The sequence below is a fragment of the Anopheles stephensi genome, chromosome 2, assembly GCF_013141755.1.
Source record: "Anopheles stephensi strain Indian chromosome 2, UCI_ANSTEP_V1.0, whole genome shotgun sequence".
NCBI classification, from domain to species: Eukaryota; Metazoa; Arthropoda; class Insecta; order Diptera; family Culicidae; genus Anopheles; species Anopheles stephensi.
In genome coordinates, this window is record NC_050202.1 from 81489672 (window position 1) to 81513243 (window position 23572).

Here is a 23572-nt window from a genome sequence, read left to right on the forward strand (position 1 = left end):
CAATCAATAAGCGCAGATTGACAACCGCTGCAGGGTTACTTGTGGTTGCGTTCTATTAACATTTATTTTTTGTTGATGATTATACAGAGTTTGAATTTATTTATTCCTTTTTTGTGTGTTAATTTAACAACGATCAATTTTCTGATACATGCTCGCGTTCTGATAACATTTCATTCGAGTATAATTGAGCGAAATTGTGTAGGTTTTTTCGAAAAGCTCATCTTGCATACAGTAACCTTGGTCGAAGAACGCCCGCAAATGTCAAGCGGTGTTGTCGGATTGTTTACATGAAAACAGTCAACGGAAAGAAGCGAAATACATTTCCTCACAATAATTACAATTTTTAACTGCAATTCGCCTTTCCTCGCAACTTTTCCACGATGGCTGCTACACGGGAACGTCGGTCCAATGCCGGGCGACGGATGGCCTCCTTGCTAAACGAAGAGGAAGAAGACGAATTCTACAAAACTTCGTACGGTGGCTTCAACGAGACGGTGGACGATGGAGATTATGTGTAAGCACGGAGTTGTCCGCGGTAAACCTTTATCCTTCCATAACACTGCCTTCTGTGTGTGCGTTTTAGTCAAAAAAATGACGACGAGGAAGATATCATCGATTCCGACTTCAGTATTGACGAAAACGATGAGCCAATATCGGACATGGAAGAGGAATCGGGCAAGGGTGCGAAACGCCGCAAAATGGGCACGGTAACGAAGGCGTACCGTGAACCGGTCCCAAAGAAACAGGCACCCAACAAAACGAAGGAACCGAAGCCGAAAAATGAACGACAGTCGACACTCCGCAAGCGGCCAAAGTTTACCGTCATTGATTCGGGGCGCAAATCGTTTCGGAAGTCGACGGCCGCGAAAACGGCCGCTACCCAGAGCCGGCTAAAGCAACGCTTCGAGGCGGAACGCAAACGGACGCGCGTCATACGAACGGAGGAATATATTCCGACGCAAGAGGAGCTGCTGGAGGAGGCCGGAATTACGGAACGCGAAAATATCAAATCGCTGGGTGAGTAGGTGCTGCTTGATTTTAAAACTGATTACTTATTACGCTACCCCTCATCGATTGTAGAACGTTTTCGAAGGATGGAATTAGAGAAACAAAAAATTAGACCTACGAAAAAGAAGTTTACCGGTCCAACGATACGCTACTTCTCCACTGCCATGCCCATCATTGAGGAAGTGTACGACCCCAACACCGATGTCGACCCGCTCAGCATAAGCGATCCGAAGGAGCCGGAAGAAACCAACGACAAGGCGTAAGTTTCCTGCCCTACAAACCCCTTTTTTGTCATGGTATTAAAACTCGCTTTTCTTTCCACTTTCCCAACGCAGAACGAGAGAAAAGTCCGTCAAACGGGGCAAAAAGAAATCCACCGTAATGGAGGTAACGGGCCAGTACGAGCGTACCTTCATCACCTTCGAGAACGATATCGACAACAAGGTGTTCGATTCGTACTTCCCCAAGCAGGACACGGCCCGCAAGCATCGGCAGATTTGTGCCGTCACGCGGCTACCGGCCCGATACTACGATCCCATCACGCAGCTACCCTACCGCAACATGCAGGCGTTCAAGATACTGCGCGAAGCGTACTACCAGCAGCTGGAGGAGCGTGGAAACACCGACAACCCGGACGTGGCACGGTGGTTGGAATGGCGCAAAAAGATAAAGGAATATCGCGTGACGACGATGAAGAAAATGCAGTCCGCTGCCAGCGCCAACCCGAAACCACCTGCCGCCGGTGGTACCGCCGGGGGCAGTCCGATGAAGCTGGCATCCACGGCGACCGGAGGGACGACGAAATGAGACCTCCCATTCTCGACGGTACGGTAAGCGTAATTTTTAACTGTTTATAAAAAAAAATATAAAAATTAATAAATAAAAAATTCAATGCGAAAGGAAACACCTCATCCTTTCTAGGCTACATTGGCAATTTATTTTCTACGGGTGTAGGTGTGAGTGTGTGTGTGTGTGTGTATGTGTGCTTGTGGGGTTCCTTTTTTGCATTTGCCAGGAGCGCCTGGCCGGTTTTTGGGGCCAGGTTTTGGGGATTTTAAAAAGCCACAGACAACAATGCAACTATCACATTCACATCAGACTATCCTTCCTAGAGTGCAGCTAGGAACATCCCAAAAAGGCTGGACAAACACGCCCAAGCCGGACGTATCCCAGCGCTGCTAGCTAACTATCTACCAATTAATCAACGACATCAACGGCAACAAGTTACACACGGACAGCGTATTATGCTTCTAGACAAAACCGGGTAATACTGGGTGCTGTGCTTAGCATTTGGGCTCCCGTCCCGCCACGATTATTGAGTTGAGTATTTGGCTATATGTACCGGCTTTTTTAAGCAAACGGGTTTTTTTTTTGTTAAAGTTACGCCACATCTAAAATACCACACCCTCGGTTCGGTTTAAAACACGTAAAATTGGTAACATTCGGCTATATAAAAAAACATTAATCAAAGATAAATCCTCCACCAATCTCTCCCGTTCGTTAACTTGCTCCCGTTTGCTGAACGGTGTTCCTATAATAGTTGCGATCGATCGATGTATGCGGTTTTCCCTATGGACACTGTACTAGCTGGGCAATGTGTAGCAGTGGCGACTGTCCTTCGCTAACAGTCATCTGAATTGATTTGTCTATTAAAATACTCCAAAACAAGCGGCACGGCTGAGTCAGTTAGGGTCCGAAAGAAAGCCGGATGTTTTTTCTCTTCAAGTCAAATAACTTTCCTATGCTTTGTACTCATTCTACCTGTCATTTCACCGCTGGTGTGCGGCCCGGTGGACTTCACTCGACAGGACAGCGGTTCAAATCCCATCCCCAGAGCAATACCTTGCTTTGTACGGGTATACTGTAGCAGGCCGCGAGACCTTCAGAAGAGGGTTGTAGTGTGTAGCGCCAAGGAAGAAGAAGAAAAGCATTTCAACACCCTTAAAAACTGACCAGTTTTTGTGCCGCCTGTTTTAGCGTGTTACGCCCGGAGTTTTCTGCATTGATTGTGTAGAGTATCCTCTTCTGGTTCTAACTTCGTGTCCCTGTCCTTTCTATTTGTATCATCTTAAAAAGAAGGTAAGTTAAAAGTCTACCAACCGTTGAATAACGTTTCAAACCGGACTAACGCGTGTGTCTCTCTAAACAACAAAATACACTTCACTTGTCCTCTAGGTGCGCACTTTCGTGTAGAAAAAATCTACCAACTGTTAAACAATTAATTCTCATCTGTATCATCTGTATATTGCTACTCGTATAAAATAACGCCAACAACAGAAAAAAAACCCCCAACGTCCATCTAACACGTACTCTGCGTGCCTATCCGTTCACTATTCAAACTCTCGCCGTCTTCCGCCTGGACATTGGCTTCAAATCGTGGTAAAAATGTGTGGCAATCTCTGTGCAGGCCCGCTGTACGCTTGGCTCTGTGGGTGGGATGCTGACTGACAGGTGTTTCGTTAAAATCTAATCCACTACATCGAATGTCCGGCCTTTTGTTTTTTTTTTGCTCTCATCTTGTGTAAAATATAACTAAGTAAAATCTTTGCCTACATATTTTTTCTGGTGGATACGTTGTTTTTGCAGTGTTTGAGTTTTTGTTTTATCATTTTGGTTATCATTCGTTTGTGTTTGGTTTAATTTTAAAATACTGATTAGTTATTTGGAGGATCCTAACACCATGTAACTCCCACTAGCTCGGTGGACAGAAAACCGATTCCCCCGCAAGGGTTTACTAACGCCGCACGACTCACATTCACAAGCTAACACATGGCAAGCAAAGTCTCGCTCGAGAGTCCTGAGTCTCTCCTGAGGAGGCATCATGTTTTTCTTTTAATACTGATACAATATTGGCAAACATTCCAACAACTTACACACACACGCACATAAATGCACACACACACTGTATATATATATACGTATAGCATGTGGTGTTAATAAACAATTGTTGCCCAAATGGCAAACACGGCTCCGCTTTCCAATTCTACCTCTCACTGCTATCAGACTACAAACGTTAACGATGAATCTTCACAGACGTACTACTCTATGGACGTACTTAGTGTCTAGGTGTGTATGTGTGTGTGTTTGGTTCGGTTTGGCCTTAGTACACCGCTGGAACGTCAAGCCGATCAAACCGATGGCCGAACACTTGTGCAGCGTCCGTAACTGTAAGTGCATTTAAAAAGTTATTCGTTTCACTATGTTAACACGTTTCATATCAATCATTTAGACAATCCCCTCCCGGTCGGAGATTGCAATCAGGTCCGGGTGTCCGGACCTGGCAGCCTTTTTTTTTTTAATCAGCATTTCACCCTTTCGTTTGCAAAGACCTCCCAACATGTGGGGAGCGAGAGAGAGTGGGATTTGGGTGGGTTTTTTCTTAAATGAGTGTATCCTCATCCTGCGTTTCGAACAACATCAGCAGCGAGTGCTGGGAGGATGACCGTCCGCCCATTCCAGCATTCCCCGACAGGGAACCGTCCGGCGAGAACAGTCCCGTCTGCAGACTGTAATTATCCCGATACCCGGACGTGGAAGACGTTTGCGAAACCGAATCCCAGCTAAGATCACCGAGCGTGGCGATCGTCCGATTGAGCGGTTCCACGTACGGTGGTTCGTTCACGATCGGTGGCATTACCGGCGGTCCGCCTGGGCCGGGAATGACCGAGCCGACCATAGCCGGTGGTACCGCACTGCCCACCCCGGCTCCCGCTCCGGGGTTAACCGGTGCGGGGCCAACGCCCATCGACAGGCCGGCTCCACCGGCAACGGTCGGTATGTAGCTCGTTTCGTTAAAATTGTTTGCCCGCATACCGCGCCGATTGCGGAACGTTTTGCGGCTCTGGGCGCGCGACCGCTGCAGTCGATGTTTGTTGTGATTTTCGCCGGAACTGTCGTCCGCCAGGCTGTCGGGTGAGAGCGGTGTTGTCGATGTTTCGCCGGACGAAGTTTTAAACTCGACGGACGATACGAAACGCAGTCGGGGTGGTTGGGTTTTGACGCCGGATGCTTGGAGCGAGACGGAGTGGGAAAGGTGCGGGATGCTACCACCGATACCGGCCACCGATTCGCGACCGATCGGGGTAGCTTGCAGGTCAACCGAGCCCGCTTCGGCCAGGATGCCCGAGGTAAGCGTCAGATCGGCGCTCTGCGTGTCCCCGATTAGGCCGGCGTCACGGTTGTTTGTGGTGGTGGTGGTGGAGCTGGACAGGGACTCACCCTTCGGCGCTTGGAGCGTTTGCTGGGATAGGGTATCGCTGGAGGTGCAGATACCGGTACCGCTGCGAGCATCTGCCTGCTGCTGCTGCTGCTGCTGCTGTAGCGAGCCTGGGAAGCCACCGGGCGGCTGAACGCCGGTCAGCATCGATATGAGCGATGGTCGCTGCTGGTGCCGTACGGGTTGCTGCTCCGGTGCGGGAGGCATATTGGGAATGTCTCGCTTGGAGGTTTCCGTCGACAGGTCTCGATCTGGGAAGATCACAATCACATTAGAGGAAGGTTGCACAATTGCTTAATTCGCTTTGCTCTACTACCATATCGTCTCGTTTCCAGCTCTTCTCTCAGCTCACGCAACTCGCGTGACAGTTCCAGCAGTATGGCGCCACGAGACTTAGTTCCACCCGTTGGCTGGGTGCCCCGCATTCGTTCACGAATCAAAAACTGCATATGCCGCTCGTGATCTCCAATCGGTGGTTGTGAGATCTGCAAGTATAAAATGAATGGTTCCGCCCTGAGCTTACCTGAGCTCCACCTAAGAAGCTCAGCGCCAACTTACCTTGTGCATGATGAACGGCATCAGCACAATGTACAGCGGGGTACGCTGCGTAACAACAAACTCCAGAAAACTCCACAGCTCCGGTGCCGCCTCATTGCGGCGCCCCAAATCGCGCATTACCCGTGCAATCCGGGGCCATTCGTTCGAAAGCCGCGTTTCGAAGCAGATGCAAAGTACGCGCAGCGCCAGAAAGGTGGCCTGATACAGTGAGCTCGAAATTTTCGACGGCCTCTTCGCGTCCCGGCTGCCGGTGAATGTTAGCGAACCGGCCCGCAAATCCGCCCCGGTGCGGTTCGTCTGCATGCCCATCTGCGTCGTGCGTCCGGCGACCGGGCTCATCGCGTTCAGCACGGCCGTCACCAGGAACGAGATGTCCGACTGCTTCAGCTCGCCGACATCGAAAATGCCGCGCCCGCTGCACACCTTCAGACACAGCGGCATCAGCAGATGCATCAGGAAGCTTTCCGCCTTTTCCTGCGACGGAAAGTCGGTACTGCCGCCGCAGATTTGCTCCAGCCCGTGCGAGACGGAATCGATCGGGCTGACGACCTGCAGCGCGACCAACCGTACCACGTTCGAGCAGAAGAATGCCGGCGGGCTTTTCGACATCAGGGCGGCACCGGCACCGGACACACCCTCGGGAAAGTTGCCCGGCTCGTTGACGATCAGGTTCTGCACGTTCGTCAGCAGTGCCTTCATTTCGCGCCAGTGCAGGATGTGTGGATAGCGTATGATGGCTTCGGAAACGCCCTTCAGCAAACCGGCAGCCGCCTCCCAGTTTGTGTTGCGCCGTACGGAAGATTTTTTCGATATCTTCAGAAACACCTTATCCAGCCGGCGCAGAATCGTAACGAGCGTTGGCTTCATGCCGTGATCATCGGCCCACTCGGCCCGGGGGAAGATGCACTGCATGTAACGCTGCAATCCCCGGCAGGCCATCGACTCTCGGTCGTACGGCGAGACTTTCAGCAGCGAGTGTGCTATCTCGGCCAACCGTACGTGACACTTTACGTCCAGCAGTTCCATCGGTTTGGGTTCGCCCTGTTTGCGGGCTAGCTCGGCGAGCCGGGTCGAGGCTTGTATGATGAATTCGCCCACCACCGACAGCAGTACATCGCGGGGCCGCCGATATTCGCGTATCGTTTCGGAATCATCGACCGATTCGTTCAGCATCTTCGAGCGCCCGATATCGCTGACGTACTTCGCGTGGGATTCGTCGTCGTAATCCAGCCCCGGGGAGCAAGGTGGACCGCGGGAACAATTGCGCTGGCTCGATCCCTTATGCTCGGGACTGTTCCGGAACGGACCATTGTAGCTCCTAAAGAGAGAGAGCGAGAGAGGAAGAGGTTAGCAATACCGATAGACCGATGCCAAGTCGCTGTACGCACTTTGACAAACCCTCGCAGTTGTGCACCATGGTGCGAATCGTCACGGCAAGCTGCAGAATAATGTCCCGTTCGCATTTCCCTTCCAGCGGGATGTACGACGAGGATTGAATCTGCTGCATGTAGCAGGGCAAAATGGCTTCCAAAATGATCTGCAAAAAGTTAGATAGTGGGACTCAGTTATTCATTCGACAAGAAGCTGTCGAGCGCTGCCGACCACCTACCAACATCTGATATCCACGCGTACTTTCAGCCGAATAGGACACAACCATCACGCAAAGCGTAATGCAATCCAACACCGTCACCATTTCGTCCTCATCGTGGTAGCAGAAATCGATCGCTTTCAGTGGTTTCGGTTCCTTCACCAGCTCGGCTATGTTGAGCGGATCCGGCGAGGGAGTTTCCAGGCTGAGCAGTAGATTGAACAGGCAGCTCGACTGTACCTTGTGCGCCTCACCGTACGTTCCATTCTCATCCGTGTCGAGGATGGCCGACACGGAACCGAACATCTGCAGTATGAAGGGCTTCCGGTTGAGCAGATAAAACTGCTTCACGGCATATTCGATCGTGGTGGTGACGAGCTTGTTCGTCTGGTGAAGCGAGTACACCTGCAGCATGGCCGGCATGATCATGAAGTACCCGTTGGTGGAGAAAATGTTCTTAAAGTTGGACGCCGCGTTAATGAAGGTGGCCGTCACGTAGCGCATAATGCACGAATCTTCCGAGTGCAGCAAGGCGGCACCGGACAGCACGTTGAGGAAGAGCTGAATGTCGGCCGAATAGGCAAAGTTGCCGGCCATCGCTTCGAACATGCGCGCGATCAGCCGTACCCACATGAACTTGTGCAGCACATCCAGTCCGAGCAGCTCCTTGCCGAGCTCACCGCCCTGATGCAAGTCTAGATCGGCCTCGAGCGCTTTGCGCGGGAAGGATGGAAGCTTCATGAGCTCCTCGTGCAGGAAAACCACCCGCTGGACGACCATGTCGACGTTCTTCAGGATGGCCCAGGTCAGATGGACCTTCCCGATCTCGACGAACTTTTTGCACAGCTCCTGGCGCTGCAGTGCGTTGAACGACTCTTCGGGCTTCATCTCTACCAGGCGCAGTTGGGGGTACTGAGAGCGCTTGAAGAAGTACAGATCGCGTACGTACCAGTTGGGGTTCAGAATTTGGTGGCTCTTGTAGTCTACCAGCACGTGCTGGGCGTGCTTCTTCTCGTCGATGCCGAAAAAGTCGAGCGATTCACTGAGCAGCTGCGAGAACTGTGTGTCCTCTTGTACCGGGAACTGGGAAGGTATACCTCCTTCATCTGAAAAAACGGACATTAGGAACTGCAAGAACTCCTTCTTTCAAACTTACCTTCCGGGCCGTGCACGATGATCTTCTTCGCGGAAGGTACATTCGCGGTCAATAGGATGGACGCATCGCACTGCTCCTTGCGCAGGATCTGTTTCAAATCTTTGAACATGATTCCGTGCACGCTGTGCACTACCATCCACAGTACGGATAGGGCGGAACCTACGAGCTGTTGGCTGCACTCATGCGTCGACCGTACGTAAAACATCACGTACCCAATGATGTAGTTGTACAGGGCGAATGCTGCCTGCTGGGGCAACCTCGGCACGAACCGGATCAAGTGTCGTAGCAGCTTAAACATCTGATCCTGATGATCGCGGGTCAAGCGTTCGAGCACGTAACGCAGAAACAGGGCAGAGTCTTCGACGAGACAGATCCAGATGACCTGATACGCCACCTCGTACACGGCACAACCGTCCGAATTGACGGCGGCATCATCCAGGCACGCGACAATCTGCATCACGGACGAGCAAAGGCAGGACGGAAACAGAGAATGAGCCGCATGCATATGAATGGCCGATCTGGTGCCGTCCTCTTCCTCCTCCACGTGATCCTCAGCCGGTCCATGATCGAGACCCGGTTCGTGTGCCGCCTGCTGCGTGATGGGAATCGTAGTGATGAGGAAGCTCTGCCGCTCCGAACGCTGCTTGTCTTCCTGCTGCAGCATCGCGTGGCGGATTGCTTCTGTTTGCTGTTTCTTGCGCGTTTTCGTTGCTGTTACCAAGGAACGCTAAAAGCAAGGAAAACATGAAAACATCGACAACCCTAAGACTGTATCGTTCATTCACTTACATGTCGCTCCTGGTTCAGTGTGACCTCCATGTCTTTGTTTTGCTGGCGAGGCATCCAGGGAGGATCCACCACCGGCAGGCTTTCGATGCCAATTTTCGGCGACGGAAGTGTAAACTCTATGCCGGGTGGAGGTACCTTGAACGAGAGATGTGCGCCCTCCTCCATCCGCGGCCACACCTGGAACCGATTCTTCCACAGCACCTGGTAGCGTAGAATCGCTTGGATGCGAGTGTTTGGACATTTGTTCTTCAGCGAACGCTGCATAATGTCCGTGGCGGTGTTTGGTGCCTTCACCGAGGCCAGTATGAAGAGGGCCGCCGAAGCTGCCGAAACTTCCTGGTCGGTTTCGAGCAGCAGTTCCCACGCAATCGGAATGACCTCAACGAACTGTTCCTCCGTCAGGACGGCCGCTCCCTTCACCAGGGACGCTATAGGAGCGTGGAAAACATCACGTACTTGGTTTTTGATGTATTTCAGCACCGGCGGATCCTCCTGATGGTGTTTCGGTTCGTGAATGAACGTTGAGTATTGGGAGGTGTTTGGTTCCGATTCGTCCTGTAGCAAGATTCTGAGGGTATAAGGACAGAAGGTGTGAGATGTAGTTGAGAAAAACATCTGTGGTAAGGACAAAACAACGTACCGATCGCGCTTTGTGACGCTGTCCTTGCGCTTGGATGGTGATGTTTGCGACGAGCTTTGATCCGACACCTTGCGTCCCTGTTTGGTCCGATCGCGGCGCGTCGTTCCCTTGGCTGACTCACTCGGCTGGGCGTAAGTGACCGGAGTGACACCGAATTCATCGCCGTATACCTGCAAAAAGTGAAAAACGGTGGAAAAGAAGAACATGAGTGGTAGGTAAAAGCACAAAAAAAGTTTTCCATCAATTGCCTCCTGTGAGGATTGAACTCACGACCGCTGGTTTACGAGACCAGCGCTCTACCACTGAGCTAAAGAGGCTTCTTGAGAGATGACCACTCATATCTATATATAAACACAGCATCGTGAGCGCATGCGTCATGCACGCTCTCAGCGATTGCTGACAGTTTGGCCGCTTCCCCTGCGCATTTGTTTACAGCGGTACATCGTACCGATGTGAAAACTATTCCAGCGTACGTTCAGTAGGGGGAAGCAGCGAACAACAGATATGCACAGCCAATCACAGTGGTAGATGTATGTTGACATATGGAAAAATGCCTATTTTTCTTAAATAAATAAATAACAAACAGAAATAGTTTACCTTGCGAATGGCACGAATCAGCTTAGTTGCCGCACGCATATGCCGCCGGTAGCAGTACGGGTGACAAAAGTTTTGATGATCGCAGTAGTAATTGAACGAGCCCAGAAAGTTGGATACTGATTTGAGCCACGGCAGATTCTTGGTTGTTTCGTCCGAATCGTTCGAATCGCACGGTGATTCCGGTGGTTGATCATCGCTGTTTGGAGGATACAGTTTCCACTGCTCAGTACGCATTCAATGGAGTGAGAACGAGAATTCTTGCCTACCTTAAGATTCCGGGCGACTCTTCTCCACCACTGATTTGACCCGGTTCGGAGTTATCGCTTCTGTCGGACAGCGACGATACCTTGCGCTTAGATTGAATCGAATCGGTACGTCTTACTGGATCTAGAAATGAAGAACAAGCAATACTTCAGCACAATACAAACTATGGGGGAATCACTGATGCTTACATTCATTTTCCACTTCCTTCAGATCTTTGGCACCACGGCGAAGTTTCAACGAGCGTCGCTTGAACGAACCACCGGCCGGCGTTGCGGACGTGCCGCGGCGCAACAGAAAGTTCCTCGATGTAGCCAACGTACGCTTCTGGCCTTCTGTAAATAAGCATTCAACATCAATAACCGCTCCGGTGTGGGCTGCTGACCCAGATACGTACGCTGCACATTTTCCTCGCCCTGGATCGTCAGTGTGGTGTTGCTGCTGTTTTCGGATTCATTGTCCGGTTCCTGCAGTACGAACGAGATTTTCCGTTCCGTCTGTCCCGCGATCGATTGTAGACTCTGCGCGGACGTTTGCGAATGTCCACCCATCGAGCTGAGGGCCATCGACCAACGGCGATTAGTTTCACCTCTACAACAGAGAGAGAGAGAGACACACAATTTAGGGAAAGAAGTCAACACCAAAGGCATGTTTGAGGTGACACTAACCGGCAAACTTTATCCCACGGAGTGTGCTTCTCCTTGGTGGACAGTCGGGATGCCTTTGGCAGCGTTTGGTACGTTTCTCGCAGGAAAGCAGTGATCTCGAGCAAAAGTACACAAGCGATCAGTTTCAGTGCCGGTGGACAATCGTTTCCGTGTGGATTAACGCTTGCTGGAAGAGGGAAGCCGAAAGAATCGAATCGATATCTCGCAAGACTCCAGCTACAACTAGACATACTCTCATCAAGAAAATCTTCCTCCTCGTCCTGCTGAAGCAATTGCTTCTGCTTCTCGGGATCGGATAGACTGGCAGCCATCTGCTCCGAGTTGAGCTTATCGTTGTTGATCATCTCGTTCAATCGAGCTCCAAGTGCTTCGCCCCACTAAAAGAAGAGTTGTTTAAATTTAATTGCACTGTTGATAACCTTGAACACAGGGCGTGAAGCGGATACAAACCTGATGAAACATTTTACCGGCCGCTCGTTGCAGAACATGAGCACGTCTGGTGCCGGCAGCCATCGCAGTCCTGGTTCCCATTGCCGGTCCCGATGGTCTAAAGACTGGCAAGTTCTGTTTCATCCATGATGGCCACTGTCCGCGATTGCACAGATGGACGAAGTGGGCACACTCCACCAAGAATGCCGCTCGAGCAACAATCGGAGCTTGAGGCTGTTTCGAAAGCAATGGAATAATGTTAAATGTTGTTCGATCCGGTTGATCGCATGAGCATTGGCCTACCAGATCGAGCAGAGCAGTGATCAGTGCTGGATCGGGAACTGAACCAGGAGCGCACACCTCCAACAACAACGCGAATCTGGCCATTCCTTCCCGAACCGGTGAAATTGGGATAAGGCGCCGTTCCTTCAGCACTACAACTTCCGACTCACGCGGCCCATCGCTTACATCAAGCGAACTTCTTCGGCTGAAATCTATGGTACGGCAAAAGTAATGTCGATGCTCCACTACTGCTGCTTAGCGCTACTTACAACTTCCCCCGACGTCCTCGGTACCGCCCGTCTTCTTCTTGCCCTTGCCAAGCCCCAACCGATTCAGCCGCCGCTTCGCCTTCTGTATCGATCTTCCGATGCCCTCCGTCGCACGGTTGCGTGTCTGAAAGTTGAGTGAACCCTTGCGCATGAAGTTTGCCATCGACTCGGACCCACTCGCCGCCAGTATGCCCGACTCCAGGTCCACCGAATCGCGATCCTTCGAACGCCGGAACCATCGCACGATGCCGGTCAACCGGCCGACCGAGTTGCGCTCGGAGCTGGAAGTAGAATCAGATAGTAAAGCCCGCTCGCTGTGGCGAGGGGTAAGGGTGGGCCGCACTTGCGGCCCCTTACGGCGCAGATTGCTTAACGGGCTCTGGCTGGCCCGGCTCGGCTCCTCAAAACCCTCCGTCTCTAACAGCTGCAACAGGAAAGGAACGATCTACGTGTTTAAGCATTTAACTTATTGAGAGTCACGTACACCGAGAGGACATTTAGCTTTACTTACGACACACGTCGAGGAGGTGCTCTTCTTCTTGAACAGCAGCTTGCGCTGCGCCTTCTCATCCTGGTGGAGCAGCTGGATGTCGTTCGTTGGCAAATGGCTGTGAAGTACAGGGTCGATTCGATGCATGTTGTTTAAGCTCAGCTGGATGTGGAGAGATTTGTCAGGCGAGCGACTGTCTTACCGTATCACACGCGTAGTCTGCATGTTTGGAGCTTGCTTATGAGGGCGTGGAGTAACGGCCAGAATGCCACTTAATGCCACCACGCGGAACGGACCACCGTGCGCACCCTTGACGTACGTGATGAGCTGCCGGATGTCACAGTAGAGGGATAGGTTGTCCTGCGACTTGAGCTCCTTCAGTGATTGCACCAGCCGCGTTGCGAGCGTCTTGAAGATGGCCCCGATCAGCTGACTCTCCGTGCCGCCGGTAAGTCCGCTGCCAAAGTTGGTTGCATAGCCGCCCTGGCCGCCTGATATACCGCCAAAGTCAGCGTTCAACGATTTTATGCCAGATGATCTCTTATGGTCTGAATCAGGTGAAGATGAAACACATATACGTGCAAGCTTTCTACTTCGGACAAGCAACAGGAAACGGTGTGTTAACATATAGTGGAAGTTGCGTGTGTATTTCTGTGTGTGTGTGATCTGCAACAAATGTGTTATAGCGCACAGGCAAATTGAAACGGAACAAAGCTTAAGTTGACTAATGAAATTTGGAACCATTTTTTTATCTGTTCTATGTACAGCATTCGATTCGATTTGCTGCTGCTGCTGCTGCTGCTACTACACGAAGCGTTAAAACAAAAAGGACTCATGATGTTGTATGTTGTTCAGCAAAGATGGTGAATTGCGACAGAAGGGAGTATGGATTAGCGTATCTAGCGAGTCTGGCGCTGGAAGAAACGATACCAGGTTGTGACGAATCGTGTGATCGAATGATTCCCAACTTTCCCGACAGCCGATCAACGCGATCTTCTCAGTGCTCTTGCTCCTTCCACCAAAGCACGTATAAAATGGGCACCGACGTGGCGCATTACATACGGGCCAGGCTTAAGAGTGCCAAATTTTGAACGATAGTAGATGATTGCTTGCGAAACGTGGATACGAAACGTGGTAAACGATACAGCAAATGTAACCCTCCCGCAAGTAAAACGTAAAGCTCATAATCGCTCAACAGAAACGAGTGTGTACAACACCGAGCAGGAAAGAAGCAAGATTTAGAGAGATAGAGGGCAAGGTGTATAACCTGCGCACGTGTGAACATTGGACTGGATCCGTTTCTACTTTACTTACTCAACGGTGATAGCAGCGAGCTCGGATCCACACAGAAGCCCAGATACGCGTGGAAGAAGTCGGTGATTTCGTGCATCGGAGATTCCTTGATGAATGCGCGCAAGTTTGCTTTAAGGATTTTCCCATTCTGACGCAGAAGACGCGAGAGGATGGAGTTGCACGTGGTACGCAACACTTCTGCCGGTGGACCACGATTTGCTGGAAGGTTTGAATGCGATACCAAGGAAAAGAGTCTGTTGCTATTTGATTGTAGAATTGCAGCTGCCCTCAACTTACCATCATTACACCCATGTGGACATCCGAGATGCATGAAGGCTCGCTTAACGATACCAATCGCTAGGGAATGGGCATGATCACCCAGCTTCAGTACACCGAGATCTAGCAGGATTTCGCAGATGTTAAGACCGGCTTCCAGCACGCGAAGTGTGCAGACGCTCGAGTCACGCTTGAACACACAGTGGACTGCCAGCAGCACGACCTCGTAGTCGATCGTGCCCTCCTTCGTGATGTAGAAGCACGATCCAGGTGCTTCGGTTTCGTCTGACACGCACGTGTATCCTGGCGGAAAGCGAGAAACCGAAGTTTGTAGATTCGTGAGCAGCTTCAAGATTTCAACGACGGCTTACCGATGTGCGAATCCGTGTGTGATCGTAACATCTGCGATTTAAACATTCCCGTACTGCCACCAGCACTCAGTGCGTCCAGCTGCGAATCGATGGAACCCTGCAGCAACCAGATAGACCAGAGATTAGTCTGCTTCGACACTAGCAAGGTAAGAACTGCTCAACAACCCTACCTGTCTCTTCATATAATCCGGCGACGGTGTCGGTGTATGCTCCGTAACGGTGATGATCGGATACTTTGGCGTTGTGCTCGATTGTCTCGACTGTACATTCGATTGTACGTTACGTATGACCTTCGGCGGTGGTTCAATGTTTCGATGGAATCTACGGGAATTGTGGGACAGAGTGACGACGTTAATGAGCGCGGCTTTGTCCCCTCGTTACGACCAACCATCGTTACGAGCAACCAAGGGAGGAGGAGGTAACAGCAACAAGTACACACACACACACACACACACACACACACACACACACACACACACACACACACACACACACACACACACACACACACACACACACACACACAGTTAACACTAAGGAATGTGGTAAAACATGAAAACCAGACCGCAAAAGTGGGGGGGAGTTGGTTTTAATTTTGAAAACTAAAGGGAACGAATTTAGAAACTTCTTGAATGTTGCAGGTGCACCAAATAATGCAGGACAGTACAGGCGGAGTGGTGTTTGGTCACGTTCGAATGTAAAGAAACTTACCCGCCATCAATGAGACAGCTGGTATTGTTTTACAGATGGTTAAACGAATAGGATACGACAGTGAGAGTAAAGTAGAGATAGAAAATGGTTTTATATGCTGCAGTCTTACTACAGATACTACACGATTATGACGAAGAAGCATGATGATGATGAAGGACACACACAAATACGATAGAGAGAGAGAGAGAGAGCTAGAGCTTCATGGCTTAAATTTACTAATACTTCCGAACTGCACAATGAATAGAAATAGCTACGAAATAGCTCGCGTCAGTTAGGCATAATTAAGCAGCTGTTCGTAAAGTAGTCGCTTCTGGCCCCCCGATGGCTGAACGGATTCGTGCTGATGAAGGTGAAATGATCAATTGTGTCGCCTCCGATACGTACCTTAAGCTCGGCATACTTTTGCCTTTGACAAGGTTCGTTGATGGTGCACGCGATATCATCGACGCCGAGCGGGACAGTTGCCGTTCCCCGGTGTCCAAGCTGCGATGACACTCCTGTTGGAAGAAGAGGATTGAAGCCTTCAGCTCACAACGCCCGTCCTATCACTCCAAACCATACCATCTGTTGCAGTCGCTTCCCGTTCGTGTTCGCATCGAGCCCAATCTTTTCCAGCCCACGGTCCGATTTGGACAGGATGCGTGTTTCGATCAGCGTCCGCAGGTCGGCCATCTTAACGCGACGCTTCTTCTCGCTACCCTTCCGTTCGCTGAGCGGCCCCAGTGACGACTCATCGGAAGGGAGTTTCGATACGTAGTACGGAGCGTCGGCCAGCAGGGCAGTGATCGGTGGATCCGGTATCTCTATGTAGTCTTTGTTTGCCGAGCCGATGCTGGGGCTGTCCCGGCTACTGCTGGGGCCTTGGTAGAGCGAGATCTCTATCTGCGGTATGGGTAGCGAGTTCGAACGACGTCTCGGGTGGGATGGAAGCGCCGACGTTTCTTCGCTGATGTCGCGCAGTCGGTTGTAGAGATAGTGCAAGCTCCAGTAGACACCTTCCTCCTGCCAGTGGGAAATGAACAGGCAGCGCAGTACGGCTACATCCAGAAAGGTAGCAGCGATGACGTCACACTTGTGGCCCTGCGACATCTTCGGATCGGTATCGAAGGATTCTCGCTCCGTTGAGGAGCTCGTCTTTGGTTTTGAATCCTTCTGCAAATGGAAGAGCCATGAACGGTTTAATATAATTTGAAACCAAATTCAATCTACATCTATCCCAAACTTACACTGTACGTGTCAATCCTGTCAAAGTCGAAGCTAGTAGCTTCACCGCGATGGTCCGATTGGTGTAGCGGATGCGGTCTCGAACCGATTCCACTGCTGGTCGGTGTTTGATGTGATTGTGGCTTGTTAAACTTTGCCCCGTGATGCAGAAGGCTAGCGTCGGCCGTATAGTACGATGGATCCGGCACACCACCATCCATCGGAAGTCGGAAGATCACGACACGCTCCTCCTCAACGCTGGACGCCTCTTCCGGGATGGTTTCGGGAAAGACGGAATCTTTGGGCGACGATACGAACGACAGCTCGTCATCGTGCTTGATGTTGCCCGAGTAGATGCTCGGCGGTGATTCGATGTTTTCCATTTTCTCTGCAAATAAGCGGAAATACATGTTGCGCTAAACAGTTCGGACCAATAGTTCGCGGCGCGTCACGTCTTACTGGGTGAGAACACCTCTGGCGATGGTGTGGTGCTGACCGAGCTGAGCAGATTGCGTGCCTTCGGTTTGACCGGTGCCGTAAAGCAGGGTGCATTCGGTGCCCGATACTCCCACATACCCTGCCACATCTTGAGCCCATTTTCGAGCCGAAAGTTTTGAAAGTCGGACTCCTTCAGCATGTGGGCGATGGGAGCGAACAGAAACACGAACAGCTGCAATGGGGGATGAATCGATCGGTTATCATTTGATCAGATCTGCACGCGCCATCGCGATCGTACCGATATCGTTGGTATCGAAAAGAGGTAATTGTTCGTAGCGTTTTCCTTGTCCGCTTCGGCATCCGCACACTCCTCGGCCGCAAACAGCAGTATCCAGTGAAGCGTGTAGAGTATCTTGGTTTCGGCCGACCCGAGCGCCTGTAGATCTTTTACACTGCCGAGAGGAAACAACCAATTTAGGAGATTAAAGGCGGGTGCTTTTATTTGCTATCGGAGGCAGATTACCGATTGTGCATCAGCGCTCCGGCACAGTGTATGACGTGCGGTAAGGCAGCCTGTACAATGCGCCATCTCGGGATCGATTCCAGTGCGGAGGTTAGTGATGGTGACAGCCCGAACTGTATGTTCTGCACAAGCACTTTCTCGAAGGACTGCAAGCGAATAGAAACAGCCGTTGATCAGTACGATTAAAGTGAAAATTTTAACCCAACGACAGCTCTTACCTTGCACGCTTCCTTCAGCTCCTGTGGATGAAAGCATGAATTAGTAACGATGGCTTTGAACCTTTTCGGTGGTTGTTGTGTAATACTTGTAATGTGTTCGATTTACTAATAGTTTTACCATAGTTCTACGCATTATACGCTCACAAACCTTAACGAGTAATACACACACACAGATTCATGCGCCGTTTAAGAGGATTAAAAAAAAACAGTACAATTACAAGCATTTCGATGATACGTGTTATGATAGAAGCTTACTGACATAAATTACTATTTAACACAACTAATCTAATTTACATTTTGCCCACAAAGACTAATGCAAAAGCTGTCAATTTGGAATTTTAAGACTATTTCATTTGACTTTGGATTGCATACATTTAGGCGGTTCTTTCTATGTACATCGTCATATGCGCCTCAATGTATGCAATTCGCTTAACGAAATACTGCCATTGTGACCCTAATTTATTTCTATACTATACAACAACTCGTCAAACAATGATGATCATGAAAGGGGGAAATAGGGAAAGAAAACCCAAAATTTACAAATACTAGTGGACAGATCGATAAGCGTTGAAAAGATACGGTGAAGATACGGTTGAAAACCTTGTTGACGATCTACTTCATATGGGGAAAACAAACGATACAATTGTTACTACTACGGTACTGTTGTGAAAACTGTCTCATCTACTTACTAAGGTGAAGGTAAATTTGCAAAGCAACGTTTTACGAAATCGTTCGAGACCGATCGAGAATGAACAGAGAGACACAAGCACAAGATACCGCTACTGCACACAGCAGCAGTTGTATGGCGAACGAAAGAGCAGCTACGTCTAGGGCTCAACTACGACTCAAGAAGGTGGCCAACAGCTATGCGAGCGTGCTAGGTGAACCAACAACAGCACAACATTTCGCTAGTCGGAAGCTATCGATTACGGAACGGAAAAATGTATAAAGCGTACGAGCTTTTGCAACGTATCACATGTAGTTATTTACACTTACATGGTGTCCGGGTGCGTGTTGACAGAACTATCGTACACAAAATTTTGCATCGAATTTCGAGTATTTTGAGAGGGACAATTTCAATGTTTTTTTTTCAGGTTTTGGATCGCATAATTGTGATGATCGTATGTGAAGGGGGCCGACCGACGAACAGCCCGGAGTATGGTTTTAGGGGTGGGTGGGAAGGCAAAGAATTGTTTGATGTTGGAATTGGGTTTTGTCGGTGTGCGTGTGTGTGTGAGTGTTGTTGTTGTTTGCGAATCGCGGGTTGATTTTTGGCACACACACACACATGATGACACAATAGCGACACACACACAATCAGAAAGAAAGGAAAAGAGAAAGAGAGAAAAAGAGAGAAGAGATCGTTTTTTGGCGGGAAGATGGAGAAAAGAAAAAAAGAAGAAGAAGAAGCAGTAAAACCAACATCAATTCACACGGCGGCTAGTATGTTCAGGATTTTTGATGGCGAGTGATAACACGCGTCTGAAACGTTCAAATCAGCTGTTTCCCCCTCCCCAGTTTTGCAACCTTCTTCCGGATTCTTGCCCCACATTATGTACACCGATTGTCACACTATTAACACACACACAGAGACATGGAACATTATGAGCGCTTGCGGACGAGCGTCCTCGCAGTAATGAAAAACACAAACAAACTGACACGAAACGGAAACGGAAAACGGTGTTGTTAAGCACAATCGAATGGCGTGTTTCGTGTGTCTGTATACAATTATTAACACCTAGGTGTGTCAGCACGTACTCCGTTCGTCACAGAACGGATTGACGGATTGAATGAAAAAAAAAAATAGTTCGTTTGATTGTTGCTTTGGCCACATGGAAACTATAGCCGGGCATGATTATTTACAGTTTACAGTTTTGGAGAATCCGATGATGAGGATGCTTATTGCATGTTTAACAGTTTTAAAAAAAAAGTTTAATTTGCCTATCGAAGACCGGCATCTCTGATGGGGAATACTTTGTGAAGCATTTGTGTTTGGTAACGCGCTTACGTACCATGCAGCTGGCCTCGTGCAGTTTGCCCAGCTTCGGCCGGATGAAGGGAGCTATCTGTTGCCACAGGAACGTCTGCACCGGAACCGGGACGCCCAGATCCTGCAGGCCCTCGTCGATGGGGTTGGTGGACGAAGCGTTCGCCATCGTGGTGATAGTCGACAGGGTGACGATGAGTCCTGGTTAACGGGAGAAGGTTAGGTTGTTAGGGAAGGCAGTGAAATGCTCCGGTCAAAATTTGATGGACTATCATTTCTGGATTGTTTGACTTAATTGTACCCGTAGCTGGATGGTGATCGCGATCATAAGACTTCGTGCCAGGACTAAAGTAAGATATGCTGTGCTATGCTGTGTCCATTTTAATGATCTTTCAAGTTTTTTCTCCTTTGGGTCCCTCAAGAGATCTTGGTCTTGGCCTGCCATTTCTGCCTTGCTTGCCTTGCTTTTACTCGTAGTAGGATAGTCAGATGTGACGTATGTGTGGAAGGACAATGAAGGAGCCGCTAAAATGACGATCTCACCATCGTGCAGCAAATTAGACTAGCCAGGCTCTGGTGAGCTGGTCACGTCATGAGAATGACACCGGACGACCCAGCCCGTAAAGTCCTTTTAGGCTGTCCACACGGACAGAGGAAGTATGGTAGGCTCAAATTGAGATGGAGTGATGGCGTTGATGCGTCCGCCAGAACGACCGGGATAACGGATTGGCAAACGACGGCGCAAACCATAAGCGGTATCGAGGATAGTCAGTCCTGCGTCGGTCCTTTTAAGGTTACCAATGGTTCATCTACAAAGTCACAATAGACCGTCTCTGACCTTGATTATTATTATCTCAGACCGGGCATTGTTCTAAACATGTGGACACATGTCTTATATCCTGTGAAACACTCTTGCCTCTTAACACCTTCGTCCCACATCCCAATCAAATCATCACTCATCAAAAGAACATAATTAAGTTATCAGTGCTGTATATTAATCTGGCCCGATCGGAAACATCCCTTCCCATACTACACAAACAAACTCCCAACGTGCTGCAACGATCCAGTGAATGCCATCGACGTGCGGCCAAATTAATTTATCCTCCATCACGAGAAGCCACCGTAATTGCATTTAGTCAGGCCACCACTACGGTTGCCAACTTTCGAAAACACAACACACGGTACACAGCACGGAAAGTACAGGCCACCCGACGTACATTCATCAAGTAGTTGAAATGTCCAGACACTCGCTGGCTGGCTGGCTGACACACTGGCACTGTATGCATGCCCAGTTTTTCCTTTTGTTGGTCCTCATTGAACCTGTTGAGTTTGCTTTCCGAGCATCATCGTACGGGTTGCTTTTACAAACAAACTCGCCCCGCCGAGTGGCGAGAGAAGAGACACAAATTTGGCACCCGATATATAGTCCACTTCGCGCCGTTCCTTTTTTTGTTTTGCTTAGCAAATTGTCACACCAGCAACAGATGATGAGCTCGATTTTATGCGCCCTATTGCGAATGGCGCAAATGGGGCTGACGGGGAGTGGGAAGGTAATGAAATGCGGACACTCGTCTGCGAACGGGATAATCTGATTCGATTTTCATCGATTATGGCTCTGTTTATGTTTTCTTTGGCGGCGCTTGTTTTGCGCTATTTGTTCGCTCTCGCTCCCGGGCGGGGACACTGACAAATGCATTGAAAAGTCATCGCATCCTCGTATCCAACCAATCGCCAGCAACTCGTTACTTGGACACACGCGCCGATTGTATTGAACTGCACTAACGCTCCACACACACACACACTCAAACACGTGGCTGTGTCGTGGTGGAATTGTTGATGAGCTTTTCCGTTTAATAATGCCATAGGGCACCAGGCGTCTCCATCGCATCGCTGTGCAGTGCGCAGCCGGGAGAGAGAGCAGCAGCGCCATCAAGTGTCTCAAATTCAACAGCTGATTTTATCGATCGAAACATTTTATCTTGTTCGGCTGGAGATGCTTCCAATGCCCCTTTTCAGTTTTTGTTTTGTTTGGCAGGCTAGGATGAAAGCTGTGGCTGTGCGCGTGTATTTTACATGGCTGGTGGACACACACACACATTTCCACATGTGTGAGCGATGGTGGCTGTTCTGGCCCGTATGACCTGCCCGAGTGAGATCAAAGTGTAGCAGAGCTTGGCGAGAAAGAAGGGAGAGGAGGGTGTTGGAAAGGTAGGAAAGCGATGGAGTCCGGATGACGGTGGATGAGAAAGTTTCGTGTGGGGAGTGGTTCAATTTTTACTACCGTTCGGAACATAAAAGTTTTATGTAACACACTCGAGTTTGCCCGGATGGAACGGCGTTTTCTTTCGGTTGGATTGCACCGTATGTAGAGAATGGGAACCAGCGATTATTTTCGGAATCACTTTCACTAGGGGTCATTCACATTCGAATGATTTTATCGTATCTATCAAGGCTAATCAATGCCATTTAGTGTGTTTAGATGGAGGTACCCATTTCAAGCTACACTTTTACATCCGGACTAATACTTTTGCTTTCATTCCTTCAAGCGACAAGGAAGCGCCCACTTTACACTCACTGTCACGATTCGGCCATATTACAACTTCCTGGAGTGCACGGCCGCCATATTAGAAAACAGGGACGGTCGAAAAAAAAAACGAGGAAAAAACGCTTCAACCAACCAAATTTCACACTAACCACACTTATTTACACGACTTTTCAGCGATTTTCATCATTTCCACTCGAAGAAACAGCACCATTTGGCTCCATTAACGCATCCAGCTGGATAAAATTATATAACCATTACACACCGTGGGAAGATAAAATCCACTCATACACACACCCTTCACACAAGATGACGCGACCCGTATGACGAGCGAGCGCTTTTATCGTTTATCACCACCACACAATAAAAGTGCCAGAAAATGGGGCTCCACCATCTTTATCCAGCTTCAACGACACCTCACCAAAAGCGCGTCCAACTTACCGAAAGTTTAGCGAAAACCGAAATTTTACATGTCACAGCACTGGGAGAAGAGAAAAATAAAATCAGACAGGAACAACGGTGAAGAACTCCAACCAAGGCACCCCCGTTCCGGGGCGATGTAATGGCTGCACTGCTGGAAAAATTGTTGAATCTGAGCGAGGGCTGTGTAGCTTGACCGAGGTAGCGCCGTCGTGCCCGGTCGCGTGACAGTTGTGTGTGCGTTCGGAATCGGGAGCATTTCCCGATGGGCTGGTTCCGTCCGTGTGCCGCTCGCAGTAAATGGACGCGGCTGCGCAGTGCCGTCCGATTTTGGAGGTTTATTTACAAACAAATGCACGTGATTCTGGCCGGTCGGTACGGAATGGTAGCTTTGGTTGTTGTACCGGGCACACCGAGGACCGGGACCGTCTTCTTTGAGCGATCGAGCGACAAACACTCCCGGAGCGCGCGCGAGAGCGAGCTGAGAGAGCGCACCGTGAGCCTACTTGGATGGAAAAGGAGCGTTCCGGGGAAAGGGATTGACATTGGATTGAGAATTTGAACTAATTGGAATTCGATTCGAAATGGGAACTTTTTTGGCACGAAACATATTAAATGTAACATAAATGATAAATGATT

At 49.7% G+C, this 23572-nt stretch overlaps 2 protein-coding genes and 1 non-coding gene across 7 annotated transcripts; 1 reads left to right on the forward strand and 2 right to left on the reverse strand.

Moving 5' to 3' along the window:
* Nucleotides 1-259: 259 nt before the first annotated feature.
* LOC118505586 (vacuolar protein sorting-associated protein 72 homolog) lies at nt 260-3293 on the forward strand. The gene is made up of 4 exons (XM_036041554.1): nt 260-514; nt 584-1017; nt 1081-1267; nt 1344-3293. Exons 1-4 carry the CDS (start codon nt 381-383, stop codon nt 1813-1815), a joined length of 1227 nt encoding a protein of 408 aa, XP_035897447.1. The 5' UTR covers nt 260-380; the 3' UTR covers nt 1816-3293.
* Nucleotides 3294-3520: 227 nt separating this feature from the next.
* LOC118505585 (protein unc-80 homolog) lies at nt 3521-23253 on the reverse strand. 5 transcript variants are annotated; one of them, XM_036041552.1, is made up of 34 exons: nt 22955-23250; nt 19997-20172; nt 18981-19007; nt 17985-18005; nt 17767-17912; nt 17542-17695; nt 17265-17475; nt 16829-17193; nt 16164-16754; nt 15987-16099; nt 15603-15620; nt 15062-15212; nt 14892-14988; nt 14542-14823; nt 14266-14463; nt 13154-13499; nt 12973-13069; nt 12462-12906; nt 12214-12404; nt 11932-12144; nt 11714-11858; nt 11482-11647; nt 11211-11404; nt 11005-11148; nt 10819-10939; nt 10553-10748; nt 9956-10125; nt 9316-9883; nt 8527-9253; nt 7392-8476; nt 7171-7319; nt 5783-7100; nt 5541-5709; nt 3521-5475 (listed from the first exon to the last, which is right to left on the reverse strand). In XM_036041552.1, the coding sequence occupies exons 2-34, from the start codon at nt 20138-20140 to the stop codon at nt 4388-4390; spliced, it is 10050 nt and encodes a 3349-aa protein (XP_035897445.1). In that variant the 5' UTR covers nt 20141-20172; nt 22955-23250; the 3' UTR covers nt 3521-4387. The 5 variants fall into 5 exon arrangements, with proteins under 5 accessions (XP_035897445.1, XP_035897444.1, XP_035897443.1 ...); XM_036041551.1 differs by having other exon boundaries at nt 9316-10125; nt 12462-12885; nt 22955-23253; XM_036041550.1 differs by having other exon boundaries at nt 9316-10125; nt 11005-11145; nt 22955-23253.
* On the reverse strand, nt 10201-10272 carry Trnat-cgu. The gene has a single exon. It is a non-coding gene; the product is annotated as a tRNA-Thr (tRNA).
* Nucleotides 23254-23572: the final 319 nt, after the last annotated feature.

Bases quoted from the DNA above. Each gene is read 5' to 3' on its own strand.
- LOC118505586 (XM_036041554.1), top strand. From the start codon at position 381: ATGGCTGCTACACGGGAACGTCGGTCCAATGCCGGGCGACGGATGGCC. The intron at 515-583 runs GTAAGCACGGAG...TGTGCGTTTTAG, and splicing joins GTGGACGATGGAGATTATGT to TCAAAAAAATGACGACGAGG. The intron at 1,268-1,343 runs GTAAGTTTCCTG...TTCCCAACGCAG, and splicing joins GAAGAAACCAACGACAAGGC to AACGAGAGAAAAGTCCGTCA.
- LOC118505585 (XM_036041549.1), bottom strand. From the start codon at position 20,140: ATGGCGAACGCTTCGTCCACCAACCCCATCGACGAGGGCCTGCAGGAT. The intron at 17,476-17,541 runs GTACGATCGCGA...CCCCCATTGCAG, and splicing joins TTTCGATACCAACGATATCG to CTGTTCGTGTTTCTGTTCGC. The intron at 10,126-10,552 runs GTAAACTATTTC...CACTTTTTGCAG, and splicing joins TGATTCGTGCCATTCGCAAG to GTATACGGCGATGAATTCGG.